At 37.3% G+C, this 14,249-nt stretch overlaps 1 protein-coding gene across 2 annotated transcripts in view; it reads right to left on the bottom strand.

Annotated features, from left to right (window-relative positions):
- The window catches only part of SRBD1 (S1 RNA binding domain 1), a 183,984-nt gene extending 170,566 nt beyond the window's left edge, over positions 1-13,418 (bottom strand). For both annotated transcript variants that reach the window (XM_011361334.2, XM_011361335.2), the window contains exons 1-3: positions 13,339-13,418; positions 10,407-10,587; positions 4,056-4,439 (exon numbers count right to left, since the gene is read on the bottom strand). In XM_011361334.2, the coding sequence (XP_011359636.1) occupies positions 4,056-4,439; positions 10,407-10,587; positions 13,339-13,418 (645 nt within the window). The remainder of the gene's footprint in view (positions 1-4,055; positions 4,440-10,406; positions 10,588-13,338) is intronic.
- Positions 13,419-14,249: the final 831 nt, after the last annotated feature.

Below are 14,249 nucleotides of genomic sequence, written 5' to 3'. Positions count from 1 at the left end.
AAAGGAAAGGAAAGGAAAGGAAAGGAAAGGAAAGGAAAGGAAAAGAAAGGAGAAAAGCAAATTCTAGGTATTAGCTAATAAACTATATAGCCTTAACCATCGAGGCGGCATCTACATTTTAAAAGAACATCTAAGTGAAATGGCATTCTAATGAGTAGAATTAAGAATGTTCTATTCAAAATCATTCCCAAACCAGCAACTGGACATATCCCTTCCGAAAGCCTTTGATACCTGCTGTTCTCTTTACCCTTACCTATTCATTTTATTGTATCACTTACTTATCACACAAAAAAGTTTTCTTAAAGACTACAAAAGGAAAACCAAACTTATGCTGTTAGAATAGTGGTTAAAGCAAAGGGGACTGAGAATCAGAAATGGGTATGAAGGAAAATTCCAGGGTATTGGTAATGTTCTGTTTCTTGATTTGGAAGCTGGATACATGATGCCATTTTTAAACATTCATAAACTATACACTTCACTACAATTTTCTCTATATGTACTTCAAAACAGTTTAAAAAAACAATACTGCCAGTTAAATTTTAGTAACAAAGAATGCCAACAGAACTTCTTTTACTTAAGCCCTCCTGGAACAAACAGGTTAACCTAATGGGTGATGCTGTGCTTATACGCAGAGCTACAGAGAAAAAAGCTGAGATACTCGTTCTTTCCTGTCTCACTTTTTCCCCCTATTTTGTCATCCCACGGTCTTCTTCATACATCCCTTGCAAGAAAGTAGAAAACAGGTAATAAAAGGGTTTTGCTTGCTCTCCCTTCTTAATTTAGAAACCTTTACTAAGATATTATATATGGCTACTCCACTCCCTTATTCCCACCATCCCTCAAAATTAAAGAGACTGTATAACAGCAATCACCTCTTTGGAGCATTTGATTTTCTCAAAAACTGCTTGTAGCTAGCCACTTCTTTAAATTTTTATAAAGGTCACTCACCACATATTTGTATAATAATATGTACTTTAACAAAAACTAGTTTCTGATGGCAACCATACATTTGTAGTTTGGGGGGACAGGGCTGAAAAGGAGTAGGTTGCTTTGGGTCAGTGATCTCTAATCCTTGATTAGTAAATGAATGTTAGTACATGTTTATATGTGAAGTCTATACATAAATCAAGTATTGGTAACGTACTTTTCCTTCCTTAAACAAGACAGGGATGTTCCTGAAAAAGCAATGAACTTTTCAGAGTTGAGAAACATACCTCGAAGAGAAAAAAACAAAGGATCAGGTGTCATGGTAGGCAGAGTTCATAGGGATCATCACACAAAATAAAAGAAATAAAAATGACATTTCCCACACATTCAATTAGTAATCATAATTTCTATACAATTAATTTCCATTGACCATTCCTTACTAACTAGGTACTTTTCAGGATTTACCCCAAAGAACTTGGACATACATTTGATTTCATGGCAGATAATATGCATATTACAGTCATTTCATTGGGTCTAGTCCTCAACCAAATGTTCAAGGTCTTCCTGACTGTCTGATATGGCATTGCTAACATTGTTCTTCTCAGTCCCCTTTTCCTCAACAACTGCCCCTTTTCTCAACGGCGTTTGGAAGCAGGAATGCACTGTTAGGATGAAATTATTTTTTCTCCCACAAAGTTTCTCCTGTTTATGAGGGAATAAAAAAGCATAGGAAAAGAAATCCACACATACCACAAGAATTGTCTATAAAAGTTAATTAAAGGGTAGACAAAGATGACTGTATTGGGTTAAATTTTTAAAAATCCAAATATGTAAATCACACCTAAAGAAAGTTTCCTGGGTAATTTCTCTAAGCCCATCTTGAAAATACAGACATACCTTGGAGATACTGCAGGTTCAGTTCCCGACTAAGTTATCGTAATAAAGCAAGTCATAATGTTTTTGCTGGTAGAGGCTCTTCCGTTTGTAAAAAATGCAACATCTCGTAAATGCAATAAAATGAGGTATGCCTGTACTGAGTTTACTACTCGCCATCAGGGTGCTCAACAAAGGTAGCAGCTGTAGCAACCACTTCCCCCAACTCACTAGAGAGGAATGCCCAATTCTGAGAACAGGCTGTTTCTGCTGTCAAAATCACTTCCAATAAGTAGGAAAAGGAGAAAAAAAACTGCCTGGAATTGAAAGGAAAGACAAGTATACCCATATTACCCAAATAATATGGCCAAAGTCCATAAACTAGACCTAGAACCTTAAAATGAGATAACTTACTTCCATTTGATATTCCAACAACCCAACGATGAATACTGCTACTACCTGTTTATAAATGATGAAGCTTTTACTCGCCTGTTCTTCTGCCACTCACCCTCTGGCAGTTGGGAACCTGTTCTCACCATATACTTTTCCTTTCTCACAAGCTAAAACCAATAACAAATAAATTGGGGATCTGTGATCTTTCAGCTTCCATAAAGAAGCAGAGAATTTGGTCTGCCGAGAGAAAATAAAAATAAAAGCAGCAGAAATAGTAGTCATGAGACACCTGAAAAAGCAAAAATTGTGCATTTTCCTCAAGTCCTCAACATTTTCCACGTTTTGGTTCAAGGTCTTTGAGAGGCTTGATCACATTTTATCCCTTGCATTCTTTGAGAGGTCCCTGTGTCCTTTGGTAATAAACTTTTCTGCTTAAGCTCATTAGAAGTAGGTTTCTATTACTTGTAACCAAGAGACAAATGGCTAAGACAAAGCCATTTTTATCTCTCTCTGTAACAAAAATTAAGAGAAAGGAGTATGAAGCAAAGTATCATAGAATACTTCGCCCTTGACTTAACAATGAATAATTTATCACCACAGTTTAAGAGACTTCAGGGTCTTGGAAACCTTCCTCTCTCCCTCCTGCTCACTGTCAACTACCAGAGATGGATCTATGTCAATCACAGAAATAAGCTTCAAAGTGTTAGCAAAGGGGAAGAGAAGGGAAGTGGGACATGTCCACCGGCCCCTGTAGGTGTGGTCTGAACCAAGGATTCTGCATTTTAAGAAAGTCTTCAGGGTGAATCTGATGCAGGTAGCCCATGAATCACCCTTTTAAAACATTCCCTCATAGGCCTAAATGAATAAAAAGACATAGAAAGGAGGCTAATTATACTCTGTTTCTCTAAGAAACTTTGGACTATTTAGTTCAGGAACAAGAGAAGAAAGCTGTGAAGCAACAGTGTATTCCTTAGCGGGTGAGAGCGCAGAAAAATCATAATTAAAAATTACTGGCAATGTTCTACCAATATAAAGAAAAGGCAGCATGGGTTAAAAAGAAAAGTTCCTTAAAGAAAAGGGTAACACAGACAGTCTCAGACTGAGAAGTAGTATTAAGATACAGCAGGGGTCTCGGGCTCTAGAGCAGCAAGTCACAGCAGGGGACGGAGTACACACCAGAATTCCCATGGGACAGCCAAAAGGGAAGGGGGTCAACCCCATCTACCCTGAGAGCCACTGTTATAATTTAGTGTGAAATGTTCTCGGAGTGTGTTAGGGCAGACAAAGGGTTGAGAATCACTAAGTGTTACTCTTGTCTTCTTTACCACCCCAAAAGCCGGCAAAAGAAACAGGGGGAAATCCGATTTCCCCTGTAGTCAGAGATATAATTATGGTACCTCAAGCTGAATTCAGACAGAATTTTCTTTTAAGGAACTGCTAGGTCTTGTTCATAGTATAACATTACACTACATGTTAAATAGATGAACTAAAGGCCTAATCACTTGCACTGCTTTTACAGAGAAATACAGTCTAAGTTCAAAGTGAAAACTTAACAATAAAGCTTTGAGGGCCCCATATGTTGGTACAATCTGTCTGTATAGCATATGTTCACTAAAACACTATGGGACAGACAGACCTTTCCTGAGGTCACAGCTCTTAGCTGAAGAACTGATGACAAAAAGCTATGATACAAAATACTGTATCCAGGAAAAGAACCAGTGGCCAAAGCCTCCAGAAATCAATGACAAAACTGAAAAGAGAATAGGAAACTCCCAATCCTTCCATTAGCCAGTGACATGCTTATCCTAGTGAAAAAGAAAAGAATCAAGAGAACTAAAGTGACAGAAAAAGACTGCACATACCTGTACTATGTCCCAGTTCATTTCCACCTCCTCTATAATATTGTCGGCATTTGCTGGGAACATGACAGGCTGTCCCTGAGGACATGTTTCAGTCTTCATTTTCTTTAAAGGGGGCTGACCAGATGCACAGTCATCTTCACTCTCTTCCTTCTTGCATGCCCCTTCCCACATGGTGCTTGTTGATGGTATATCTGTACTGTTACTCCCACTATCGAAGTTGCTGGCTTTGTTGGTTTCATTAACTTTCAGCTTTTTGGTCCTCTGAGTTGAAGGTGACTGAGCTGAATTTTTCCGTTTGGTCTTTGCTGTTTTCAGAGTCTGCACAGTATCCAATTTATTTTTTCTGTCTTCCAAAGCAACATCAGCAATAGGCACAGAACTATTCTATCAAACCACAAAGAGAACACATGAGAATTAGAAGATAAAAACCAATTACCCTGGAATATTATTCAGTAGTAAAGAACAAATTATTTACACAATAATTTGGAAGAATCTCAAAGAGACTCTACTGGGTGGAGGAAAAACCAATCTCAAAAGGTTACACGTTATGTGATTATATTTATATAACATTCTTGAATACATTAGTGGTTGTCAGCGGTCAGAGATTGGGCTCGGGAACAGGGCACGGTCGGGGGAGGGAGATGGGTGTAGCTATGAAAGGGTAACACTAGGTCCTTTTGCTGATGGAACCACAAGGATCTGTGTGGTGGATACACAAACCCACACATGTAATAAAACTGCACAGAACTAAATATATACATACACGCACATATAAATGACTACTGAAAATACTGGCAACTACTACAATAAAGAGCACGCCCTCATCCTAATGCCCACCCACCACCACCTAAATCTGGAAATGATATATACTAAATAATCTTCTGAGTACTATATTTTTAGCTGAAACGTAATGGATAAAAACAGAGATATAAAAATAGAATGACAACCAGAATACGTCTATATGGAAAAAAAAAAAAGCCAAGATATGTCTATATGAAAAATAAAATAGAATGACTCCCAGGTTCATTAATAGTTGATAATAACCAGATCAAATGAATTGATATAGCTAAAGAAGGAATGCGTCAATCATACAGAAGGTTGTCAGCCATAGAGAAGAAAAAGGAGAACTGTGAAAAGCAATTATGATGGGCATTCTTTGACGTGATACACAAGGAAGCAGAAAGCTGAGTTAACAGATTCTGGATATATTGCTCCCAATGGTAAGACAGCACTCCTGTGAGATGGATATATCAGACTACCTCGGATTCATGCAATTAAAACATTTAATCGTCATTTGATTGTGACAAGCCTAGTGACTAGGCCACAGCAAGCATTCAATAAACCAAAATGAATGGATTTACCTAATTCTCCTATTCTAAGTCCTGGTTTATTAAGTAATTGTCTGATTATTATTTAATTCCTTCTTTACTTCAGCCTCCAAGAGACATTACTAGTCATAAGAATTTCAAGTCTCTGTGATAACTAGATCAAACTATTATTAAACCAACACTCTGGTTTTATACATCACTCTTATGAGCATGGCTGATGTAAAAACATCCATGAGCGATATATTGGTTTCTGAAATGCTGACAATATCATGATTCTGACTTAGAAACCCATTTCATCACTTACTATCTATGGACCATAAGTAAGTCACTTATGGTCTCCTGCCTTGGCTTTCTCATCTATAAAATCAGGATAACAACAGCACCTGCCTCAACGGGTTGTTATGGGGATTAAGTTCACACAGTGCAATGCTGAGCATGTTGCCTAGCTAATGGTAAGCACTCAAACATTTGCTAATACCCCCTTCATTAATACCACTACCACACCTAGACTACCTCGTGGGAGAGGGAAAAGAAGCAGATGAAAAAAATTAAGAAAAAGTATAGTGACTAAAAGTGAGAGGTTTAAAGTAAGAGGAACGAAAGAAAAGCCAATAATCATTAATGAGACACTTAAAGATACCTTCTCTGGAATCTTCAGTAAGTTTTAGCTACTTAGTGTTGTTCACAGATCCCTGGGGGACCCTGAGACTCTTTCAGGGGTCTGGGAGGGCAAAGCTATATTCATAATAATGCCAAGACATTATTTGCCTTTTTCACTAATGTTGACATTTGCGCTCATGGTGCAAGAGCAATGGTAGCAAAAACCATGGCAGTGGCGCCAAGCTGTACTAGCAATCACTGTTCCCCTCATTGCCGCACACTTGCAATAAAATGATGTCAGTTTCACTTAAGAATTAAGCAGTAAAAATTATTAATTTTTAAAATTTCAATCCTTGAAAATATACCTTTTAAATACTCTGTACTGAAAGGATTAGTACACATAAAGTACTGCTGTATACCAATGCTTGCTGATATGCAGTGGCTGTCTTGGGGAAAAGCATTTGTGCAATCATGTGAATTATGAGCTGACCTAGCTTCTTTTTCCATAGAACACCACTTTTACTTGAAAGAAGACTGACAAAAACGATGGTTATTCAGACTTGGGTATCTCGCAGACATTTTCTCATAAAGGAAGTAAGTGAGAACTGTCGCTTCAAGGAAATACCTGATATTTGGACCAATAATAAAATTTAGGCTTTAAAGTAAAAATTAGAAAATTTGTGAGCCTGACAGCTCCCCAACACTTTGATGAGACTGGTGGTTAAATTAACAAATGTGATTTTTTTGACATTGTATGATGAAAGGTACTAATGTTTAAAAGATACGCACAAATAAGTGAACTAGTATTTTCCAAATGACCCTATACATGTTAAAAAGTCATGAAAGGGTAAAAGATCCATCCAAATTACAACACAGACCAACGGGTTTTAATGTAACAGAATATAAAAAGTTCATTAATATGGTTCAAGATTCCGCAATGGAACAAACCTTTAAGAAACTACCACTTATTGAGGTTGGTATAATATCAAATAAGAACAATTATTTGAAAAAGCTATTTTCAAATAGCCATACTCCATTTTCCAAATACCAGGGAAGTTATCTGTGTGGAGGAAGGGTTTTCTTTATAGAGTTGTTATTTCTGTCAGACATTAGGAACTTTCGCAAAAAAAGTAAAACAATGTCATTCTTCTCACTACTTTTTTGTTGTTAAAAATATATATTTATTTTTCATTAAAAAGTGTTATTTGCATTAACATGTAATAAGTATTTTTAAATTGATCAATATCTTTAAATTTTCTCATTAATTTCTAATACAATAAATAGATATAACACACATATGTAAAAGTTCCTTGGGGGGGTCTCAAAAAATTTTAAGAGTATAAAGGGGTCCAAAGACCAAAAATTTTGGGAAACACAGATCAAAACTATCAAAAATATAAGAAAATATTTCTCCATTTTTGAAGCTTCTAAGATTCTGTAGCCTCCTTCAATGTTTAATAAGCCTCCGTGGTAATATTTTTCCTCCTATTTAATCTGAATCTTTGACAAACTGAACAATCAAAGTTCATTTTCTTGGACGTGGTTCCATAGTATAGTAGTTAGCACGTCTGCTTTACACGCAGAAGGTCCTGGCTTCACGTCACAGTCCATGGTCTACACCCATGCCACTCTGAACAAGTCCGATGTCTGATCTCGGAAGCTAAGGAGGGTCAGGCCTGGTTAGTACGTGGATGAGAGACCACCTAGGAAGACCAGGTACTATAGGCATAAATAAAAAATAAAAAAAAGTTCATTTTCTTTTGCGTTCATGGATTTTCAAAATCACTCTTAACAATCCAAATGGTTATTATGTAGCCTATAACTACACCCAGGATTCCAAGAAGAATTTGACCATTTTTCTTTTTGGTGTATCTGTAAGTAAGAAACGATCTAAACCAAAATGTGGCTCACTGAATCTTTACCTGTCTAATCAGTGAGCAGGCCTTGGCCTTAATCTGGCCTTGTGTTATACTATGTGAGGTTGACAGGTAAATGGAGATGGATATGGAGTCAAGAAGAGGCTTCTTAAAAATTAGATATAAAAGAGCATTTTTATACTCTGTAGCAATTGAGCCCATGGAAGAAAAGCTGACAAGAGAAAAGGAAAAGGATGACTGAGGGAACAGAGACCTTGAGAAGGCAAGAGGGGACGAGATCTAAAGCCCAAAAAATGGAACTAATCCTTAACAGAAGGAATGACCGTTCCTCCATTATAATAAGACAGAAGATGGATGCAAAATAGCTGTCTTGGTCCTGAGAAAATGAGACACTTCATATATTCTCAACAGCATAAAAGGCAATGTCATCAGCTGAGAGTGAGAGAAAATAAAGGAATTTAGGAAGTGTAAGAAGAGAAAAAAGTGGAAAAACAAACCTGCTGGGAAAAAATGAGTCTACCAGGTATTTCTGATGCAATTTTGAGGCCTGAAATTGTGAATCTAAATGAAAACAAATTAGGTCATTGGTAAGACTGTTTCCAGTAACAGTCTGATCAGTGTAGGCAGATGATGGCTCCACCTGGCATCAGGGTTTGCTCGGCCATGTGTCACTGAAGGAAAGGAGGGCAAAAATGGTGACAGTATTTAACAAAAAGTGATTTAAACGGTAAATTACAGAATCTGGGTTAGACAGGTGGAAAGGAAAAGGGCTAACAGTGATAGAGTGCTGGAATCAAAGGGTTAGCAATTGGTTCCCAGCCCTGGCTATACATAAAAATCACCTGAGGAGCTTTAAGAAAATAAAGCCACGGATGCCCAGGCCCAGCCCAGAATTCTTTCTAGATTTAACTGGTCTGGAAGCTGGGCCTAAGAATTGGCATTTTTAAAGTTCCCCAGGTGATTCTAATGTGCATTTATGGTTGAGAATTACTGATGAGAAGTTGTGACAAGGTTGCAAAATTGTGGCAGTGAGGGCACTTGAACAAGTGAGCTGGAAGAATAGAAGATGGTGGTACAAAAGTGCAATGACTGTAAAAAGAAATGCCAGCGGTAGTACACTTTCTGGGGATGACAAGATTCAGGTTGAGATCATGAGATCGATGGTAAAGACAGAGAAGAAAAGGTCACTAGAGCTGTGAGGAGATTAAAGAACCAAAAATACAGAGTATTAGATGGCTCATCCAAGTGGTAGGGAAATCACTAAGAATGATGACAGAAGACGGCAGAGAGTAAGATATGAAGCAGGAGCTAAGTCTTCAATGACTAAAGAAGAGTGACCAGTAGGTTCATAAATGCCAGGAACATGGAAGGAAACAGAATGATGATGAATTTTGTGTGTGGTGTTTGCTAAAAACAGATTTTAAATTTATTAGAAGGTTACTAATTCTAGCTCTATCCAAAATAGGGTTTTCAAATACTTTGTTCAGTGGTGGTTACAACAAAGCAAAATGCCAAACCTAATGAAATCAAATTTTATGATCCATGAGCTTTCACTGAGCTATAAAACATGTGAATTTTGGCAGTTCTGAAAGAAATTCTACACCCCACCCCCCCCAAGATGTCTTTTAGGTGAGAGACTTTTATTCAAATTCTCTTTTTCTCTTTAAAAAAATACATATACCAAGCATCACTAGCAGGATCAAGAAATCAACAAAGGTTGCTAAGCAGTACCCCCTGAACTAGACTTAAAAAATTAGATAGACATGTGTACATTGTACTCAGATTATTGAAGAGAAGGTTCATAACAAATTCCCAAAGGGTTTGTGAGCTCTACACAAAGAACCACTGAACTCTACACAAAGAATCACAAATACCATGAAAGAAGAGATATTTTCTGGGTTAGGAAATCAATCTACTATTAAGTGCAGCTATGCCATCCATAAATGAAAAACCTCCAAATTCTGCCAACAAGATGACAGAAGTCAATACTTTCTAAGCTATAGGTAAAGCCTGTCCACCCACTAAAATTGTGCTCAGTGAAAAGCTTGCATGTAAAAATGAAGAAACACAGCTGTTGGATAATAGAAGAAAAGATTGATTCAAAACCCTATCCAGGGGCACAGCACGGTATAACGATGTCCCCTACTATATACAATAAATGTGTCCCTGGACTTAAGTCAGGTATCCATTGTGTATTAAAAGAATATTATTTTAAATGTACTAGGGAAGCTGTTATTTAAAGGAATACCACAGTGAACAATTTTGGAAATGCCTCTTTTTGTAATACAAAAAAACCTATGCTTTATTGTTGTTTTTTAAATTCACAATGGTGCTTATGACAAGATACGTAAGTATGCAAGTTGATAAATATTCTTTCCCCTCCAACACAGTGGATCGGATGGTAAATACTATTAAAACCCATGACAGAGGATACTATGGCCCTGCAGTCCTTGTCATTTATCTGCTTTGTCCTACTATATATAAAGAGAAAGTAACATCACCCTTAGGAAAGCACTCAGTGCCCCTGTACCGGTGAAAGCACCTACCGGCTCCTCCTTAACGGCCACATCTTCTGAGCCATCATTGATCTGTAGGGTGTTCTTTTTCACCCGGGGCACCCTCTTTGGTTTAGATTCCTTGGGAACAGACTGCTTCAGCCTTCTGGGGACTTTCTTTTGGGGTTCCCAGGCACTATCTTCCTTGTCATCTTCTTCAGAGGCCGACGATCTAGGAGTAAAATTGACAAAAATTTCCAGGAAAAATGAAGCTGAACGTTAAAGGCAACAAAAAAAAAAAAAAAGACATATGTTTCTTGAAAAAGAATAAGGTAAGAGGTGTTTAATATAAAATGGAGTGATGTGAGCACATGCTATGAACAGATATTGCTAAAAATTGAAACAAACAATTAGGGACCACTGTAAAATACCCCGATATGCTGTAAATCACAGGTCTTGCCACTCTCCTCTCACCTAACAGATAAATACATACACATACGCTCAAGACATAGGAAATCATTTATTACTTTAAGCAATTTACTGGGTCATATCACACCACAGTCATTGTGAGATTTTCCATTTTAACAGTGAAAAGCACTTAAATTTCCTAAGTGCTAATCAAATTCATTTAAATTGTATTAAGTTATTCAAACCAATGTAAGGAGTGGAAAATGGCCCTAGGAAACATCTTCAATTACCTAAAGGCTAACACCAAGACCCTTCCAACTGTTTGAATTAACCCTTTTTTCTTTTCATGGAATGGATCTGTTTCCTGATTAGATGGGTAAGGTACAGCTGCAGTACTTTTCTAACAACCTAAGAATCAAGCTCACAGCAACAGCGGGAAAAAAGCAGCCATGTGAACTCTGGTAAAGGAACACCATGCTCCTGCCAACCTAGTTAATTTTATTTCTACCTCTAAAGTAAAAGGTCAATATTGGTGGGAAGGATAACTACTTCCTTCACTGAAACTAGTGAAAGATGTTCTGGTTTTTTAAATGTTTTAAATTCTGCCTAGAGGCAAAAACCTGACTGGGTGACTGCTTACCTAAATTATGCTCTAAGAGAGCATAGTTATGATAGGTCAAGCTACTGATAGTCTCTAAGAAAGATGCTAACTAAAGCCTAAGAATAGAAACAAACAAACAAACAAACAGAAAATCGTTAGCTTAACATTACACAATAGCAGTGGAATTGAAAGGAATGAGAATTAGAAAACCAAGGAATCAGAAAACCAGGGTGCTACTCCTCACGCTTTCATCAAACGGAGCAGAAGGACCTCTTTCCACCGCAGCCTCATCATGTTAATTTCACACAGGAATATTACAAAGATTACATGACAGGCACAAAAGTGCTTTAATTATCATGAAGACAAACTTAGTGCAGATATTATTTTATTATAATGAGGCAGTTCTAAGACAGCTAGACAACTCTTACTCCTAATCATACTGGACCTCTCAACAGCATCTGGCACCCACGCCTTAGAGCAAGTCTTTCACACTTTCTCATTTTCCTCCTACTTTCCTGGCAGCTTCTCCTTAGACCCTTTGCTTAATTGTCCTCCTCTCCCCAACTTTTTGATGCTGGGATCCTCTAAGACTTAGTTCTCAATCCTCTTTTCTGTTCTCCACACTCTTTTACTAGATGACCTTATCTCATTCTATAGCTGAACATACAGCCATCTCAATTTTATATCTCTAACATGATTTGAGTCTAACTTGTATGTCCACTTTTATTGGATGTCTAGGAATCATCTCAAACTTACCATGTCCAAAAGAGAACTCCTGAATTTACCAGCCTCACACTTGATCCCAAATTCATCATTCCTTCATACCCTCAATCCAATCCATCAGCATAGCCTGTCTACTCTACCTTCAAAATATATCCCAAATTAGACCAATTCTCACCACTTGCACTTCTAGTACCCTAAGCTTCCATAACAGTCTCTTAACTGATCCTCCTGCTTCTATCCTTACTCTTAGTCTGTTCTCCATCAAGAAATCAGAACTATCTTTTACAAAAGTAAACAGATCATGCCATATCCCTGCCCCAAACCCTCTAGTGGCTTCCCGACCCATTCAAATAAAGCCGAATACCTGGTCATAGCCTATTAGATTTTACCCATTCCAGTCTCACTTTTAGTCCCTCTCTGCGTGGATGATTCTGGACTGGCCACATTGGTCTTGTTCCCTGAACACTCTAAGCTCATTCCTGCCTCAGGGTCTTTGCACTTGCTGTTCCTTCAATTTGGAACACCCATTCCTCAGATCTTTGCAAGCTGCACTCTCAAATCTCATTTAGATCTCTTGATACATCCTCCAAAAGAACTTTCCTGACTACTGTATCCAAAATGTTCCGCCACTAAAACCACTCACCATGCTCTCTATCCCTTTTCCCTGCTTTGTGTTTCTTTATAGTACTAATACTGCCTAACATTAATAAGTCATTTATTTAACAAATATCTTTAGGGCACCGACTATGGTGCTCTAAAGCAGAAGTTCTCAACTGGGAACGATTTTGCTCTCACTGAGAGCATCTCAAATGTCTGGAGACATTTTTGTCATTCTGGAACAGGGGGTTGCAGGATGCTATTGGCATCTAGTGAGTAGAGACCACTAGATGCTGCTAAACACCCTACAATGCAAGGACAGTCCCCCCACAGCAAAGAATCATCCGGTTAATAGTACTGAGGTTAAGAAACCTTGCTCCAAAGCAATATTAAAAATTCCCTGCTTTCATAGAGCTTACATTTCAGTGTAAATATTATATTTTTAGTTGGTTACTTTCTTCTCCTTGTTCAATAGTTTATCACCAATACCTAAACAGAACCAGAGACACAGCATGAGTTCAATAAATACCTGTTGTATGAATGTCTGAAAATGATAGCCTTCTTCAACCCAAATGACTTTTGAGAAATTAGTAAAAGATTGCATTAATTCCTCAAAACAACATCATTCTCCCACCCCCATAAAAATATGCTTACAACTCAGAGAAGGAAGAAAATTCATCTTTGGAAACTACGGTCTGGACCTTTACTTTTGCTTTTCTTGGCAATGATGACATCTGGAAGAAACAGAACATGAAATCAGCATGATTTGAATCACTTAAATGACTGATCATTTATTTTGTCTACAAAATGATGTGCCATGCAAAGCCCTCCAACAGCTCTGTTGCTAGAATTTGCCAAAAGGGGAAAAAAAGGATCCTTCACAAGCCCAAACACTAGTTTCCCCTCCAATTATAATAGCTGCTAATACCCTTCCAATGATTTCCAAATTATAATAGCTGCCAATTATAATAGCTGCTAATACTCTTCCAATGATTTCCAAAGCCTAATGAGTGTGGACCGTCTTTGGAAAAATGTAAGCTCCTATAGGGTGACAATTCATAGTTGTTTTTTTTTTAGGATTATACGCTTGAGTATACAGCAAGTGTTTTTGATTGTTTACCAAATAGCAAATTATGAAGTCCTTTGTTAAAGGACTTTATTAAATTATAAAGTCCTATTATTAAAGTATGTAAGAAATAGTTTTCCTTTTCTATATCTTCTTACAGTATAAAGAAGTCCATCTACAAAACTAACAGTCAAATAAGTACTGTTGATTGACTGAATAAGCAGCCACATTATTCCTAAAACAAGATATTCCATTCCCTTATAAATAAAAGTTCACAATATCTAAGTAAAACAATCACTAACGCCACTAAATATTTATCAAATTCAAAGACCTAGCTCTAAAAAAATTAAGACAAATAACCAAAGACATCACATGACACAGGAAGTAAAATTTACTTTAGCTAAACAATGTATGTCAAACCACAAAAACTATTTTAGACTCTGACATCCTTAGAATCCTTTAAACAAGTTCCTAAACCAGAATATGTTATAACACCTCT

Source organism: Pteropus vampyrus, unplaced genomic scaffold (assembly GCF_000151845.1).
Source record: "Pteropus vampyrus isolate Shadow unplaced genomic scaffold, Pvam_2.0 Scaffold66, whole genome shotgun sequence".
Taxonomy (NCBI): Eukaryota; Metazoa; Chordata; class Mammalia; order Chiroptera; family Pteropodidae; genus Pteropus; species Pteropus vampyrus.
This window is presented reverse-complemented; position numbering and strand designations above follow the sequence as displayed.